The 3996-nt window shown below is 36.3% G+C and overlaps 1 protein-coding gene across 1 annotated transcript; it reads left to right on the top strand.

Moving 5' to 3' along the window:
• Positions 1–9: 9 nt before the first annotated feature.
• On the top strand, positions 10–3131 carry Cggbp1 (CGG triplet repeat binding protein 1). The gene is made up of 3 exons (XM_010602887.3): positions 10–88; positions 251–455; positions 2552–3131. The coding sequence occupies exon 3, from the start codon at positions 2577–2579 to the stop codon at positions 3078–3080; it is 504 nt and encodes a 167-aa protein (XP_010601189.1). The 5' UTR covers positions 10–88; positions 251–455; positions 2552–2576; the 3' UTR covers positions 3081–3131.
• The last annotated feature ends 865 nt before the right edge of the window (positions 3132–3996 follow it).

Below are 3996 nucleotides of genomic sequence, written 5' to 3'. Positions count from 1 at the left end.
GTCTGCGCCCGAACCTGAGGCCTGGGTAGCGCCAGGAGGTGCTCTGCGGGGCCGACAGCAGAGGTGGACCTCGGTGGGAAGTGTCGGGGTAAATGTTGGGATCACGTTTAGGGATGTGGAGTTACCCAAGGAGGGATTTTACCGACACCTGCGTGGTAGCTGTTGAAGTTCTTTTTTCCTGTATTCGTCCACTCTTCGTTCGCTCCCCCTCCCCCATCTTTTCTTTCCATTTGTTTTTCGTATTTTGCAGCGGAGGCATGATTTCCCGGCACCACAGGGAACATAGGGTGCAAGCCCAGAATCTGTTTCCTCAACATCACTGGTTGAAAATCTGATTTGAAAGCGGTCCGGGTTTGAAAAACGTAAAGTGCAGTGCGGGGATTTGATGCGTCTCTGGTATTGGGCTGGAAACCCTTCACTACTAATTATCAAGAAAAAAACTGGAAACTAATCCGGTAAACATTTAAACTTAAAAAGTTACGATGTTTTATTTTCGACCTAGTACGTTAATGCTGTTTCTCTTTTGTTTGCTAATTCCTACTCTTTCTAACTTCTTTGTTTAAAATATTTTCTATTGAAATTACTTTTATGTTAACTGGCACATCCTCTGTAGTAACAGTAACAAGACTTTTTGAAAGTTAGGAGGCATTTCAAAAGTATTGGCTTTTCATTAGCACAAGTGATTAAACATTTTATATCACAAAGAATTGCCTATTTGTTTCAAAGTTTGAAATACCGATATTTAAAGATAGAAGATTTTTCATGAAGAAAGTAAAATGTGTCACTAGGCACACATATCTAATGATTCATAATTACCATAGTGCTATTAATCATAATGGGGACTGATTTGTTAGTGGAGTATAAAGCATCATTACTTAGAGACATGTAATGATAATTCACTAAGTGCTAGGCAGTAATATCTGTTTCCTCTGCCATTGCAAACCTCGAAACTAACATCTGATGAAATGAGAGCTGTACATTTCTAAAAATATTTTTAATGAAAAAATAGAATTTAAGCCGATTAAAATCTGAACTTCATCATACCAGAATTTCTGTGAAATGTTAAGCTATCTGACTTGGGTCCACAGATGTTCTACTTGACAATTTAAAGTTCTTTTGAAAGAAATTTTATGTTACCCAGCTACTGATTCTTTACTGTCGATTAGTGCAGTGGAATACTCCGTTGTTTCAGGTTATGCTTGTGAAGCGTAATTCTTCACAGTACACTTAGGAATCCTTATCTAAAATACTTGTAAAGAACAGAATTCCGTTTGCATCCTATCAAATTTGATAGTTGAAATCTTAGTAATTGTAATAATTTAGTTCCAAGACAGATGGATTCTAGGGGAACAATAAGACTTAACTAGTCATTTGTCACCAACTAAAGTATATTTACTATCTCAAGTTTTCAGTGTCCAAAATGTTAATGATTTTTGACGCTTATTCATTGATAATAAGTTGTGTTTAGGATAAATTGAGAAATTATTAAGCTGCTTGTAAATTAAATATTTGGACAAATAGTGAAGATGCCCTGTAATTTATTTATTTGTGTATTTTGTTTATTTATTTAGTGTGTATGTGTGTGTGGTGCTGCAGACAGTATCCAGGACCTCCTATGTACTCAGCAAGCACTCCACCACTTAGTTGTATACCCAGCCCTTGCTTTATTTTTTCCATCAACATGTTTTGATTGATCATCTGTTATATACTGGACACTGTATTAAATTCTTGATTTTTTTCTAACTTACTGGTTAATAAGTGAAATAGCTATTAATGAATGTAATTATTCATCTGCAATGGGAAAAAGAACCAAATATTATAGAAAGAGCTCTTTGCATACCTTGAGTATCATGTTTGGAAAATTTAGATATGCCTGTGTTAAAAAATGACTAACTTTGAACTCCCTCCCTCTCTCTCTCTCTCTGTGAGAGACTTTAAATTTTAAGGTCATTGTTGGTGTATTGATTTTTCTTGTCTTTCTCAGAATAGTTTTGGAAATTATTTTGGAATAACCCCCCCCAGAAAACTTTAAAATGTGAATACATATCTAAATTGTTAAATTATATAATTAATATTCTGAATGTTGGATTTTTTTTTCTTTTTTTTTCTAATTGATTACACAGACTGATAGGTTTTGTTTTGGCAGATCCATACATTCACATAACATACTTTGATCATTTTCACCCCCCCCAGCATAGCCACCATTTTATATTTTTTACATGAGGTCACTAAGTTGCCCAGGCTGGGCTCCATCTTAAGAGCCCTCTGCCTCAGCCTCCCATAGTGCTAGGATTACAAGCACACACCACCACACTCAGCACAAAGTTAAATTTAAGGAACACACAGTCGTCTAATTTAAATTGTTTGTTTGTTGGTACCAGGGCTGAAACTTAGCACTTTGGGCTTGTGAGGCAGGTGTGATGCCACTGAGCTAAATCCCCAGCCATAAAGTCTGTAATCTTAATAGATTTGTACTCTACTTTTTACTGTTAACTGCTTCAAGAAAGAACTGTTGCTAAAATACTTATCTTTGTTTCTCTTGTGTTGGAAGAACCTTACTCAAAGTTACTAAAAGAATGGAACGATTTGTAGTAACAGCACCACCTGCTCGAAACCGTTCTAAGACTGCTTTATATGTGACTCCCCTGGATCGAGTCACTGAGTTTGGAGGTGAGCTTCATGAAGATGGAGGAAAACTCTTCTGTACTTCTTGCAATGTGGTTCTGAATCATGTTCGCAAGTCTGCCATTAGTGACCACCTCAAGTCAAAGACTCATACCAAGAGGAAGGCAGAATTTGAAGAGCAGAATGTGAGAAAGAAGCAGAGGCCCCTGACTGCATCTCTTCAGTGCAACAGTACTGCGCAAACAGAAAAAGTCAGTGTTATCCAGGACTTTGTGAAAATGTGCCTGGAAGCCAACATCCCCCTTGAGAAGGCTGATCACCCTGCAGTCCGTGCTTTCCTGACTCGCCACGTGAAGAATGGAGGCTCCATACCTAAGTCAGACCAACTAAGGAGAGCTTATCTGCCTGATGGATATGAGAATGAGAATCAGCTGCTCAATTCACAGGATTGTTGACAAGGAGGTTATCGCCATTGTGATCAAGATAAATAATGTGGAGTATTAAAGTTATGTGTTGATTGTGTGGTTCATTTTTATATTTATTTCATTTAAAATCATGTGATGCGGAATAGTTTTGCAATGTGTATATAGTTGCAGGCAAAAAAAACAAAAAAAAATCCTCACACACAACTTGTTAATTTTAGTCACCAATGTTTTAAGCAAAACTTAGGTATAGAGTGTGCTATGATACCTGAAACCTGATGGTTGTCGTTAAAATTCATGGGTTTTCTCCTGGAATGTTTGTGCATGGAAAAAATTCCATGCGTTTTTTTTTTTTTTGCCCTGTTGCCATGTATGATTATTCTCTCTGAGATTACTTAATTATCTGGATTGAAGACCAGCGTAGAAAAATGAAGCTGCTGCCAGGCAACACCACTCAGAATAACTTAAAGGAATTATTCTGATTGGAGGATCCTCTTCAAAATGAAAGAGGTGATGAGAAACATTATATCTGGAGATCCCTAGCAGAAATGACTGTTTATTTCAAAGTATGTTTTATTCGTATTTGAAATAGTTACCTAACCTATCCTTCAGTTCCTCACTATCTTTTCCTCTTCTTTTTAAAGTCTTACTGTTTTAGTAGCAGCTTCAAGTGACCAAAAGACTAAAATATTTCTTTTAATTTTAGTGCCAAAAGCCATGGGAAATTTTGCAGTGATAAAATTTTAGTTTCTTACTATGTTCAGATTTTTGAAACAGCTTTCATTTTAAGCATCTTCTTGAATGTGGATTTTTCTTAAAATGTCTGTGTCACTTCCAGCCTGACAAACAGACATTTTATGGTTGAGTTTCCTCTTTTTATAGAGAATTAGTTACTTTTTTGGCTGACAGATCACATAACAAGGAAATTTCTTTCTATACATTATTTTTT

This window comes from Fukomys damarensis, unplaced genomic scaffold (assembly GCF_012274545.1).
Source record: "Fukomys damarensis isolate Sample0158 unplaced genomic scaffold, DMR_v1.0_HiC HiC_scaffold_24, whole genome shotgun sequence".
In the NCBI taxonomy this organism is placed as follows: Eukaryota; Metazoa; Chordata; class Mammalia; order Rodentia; family Bathyergidae; genus Fukomys; species Fukomys damarensis.
This window is presented reverse-complemented; position numbering and strand designations above follow the sequence as displayed.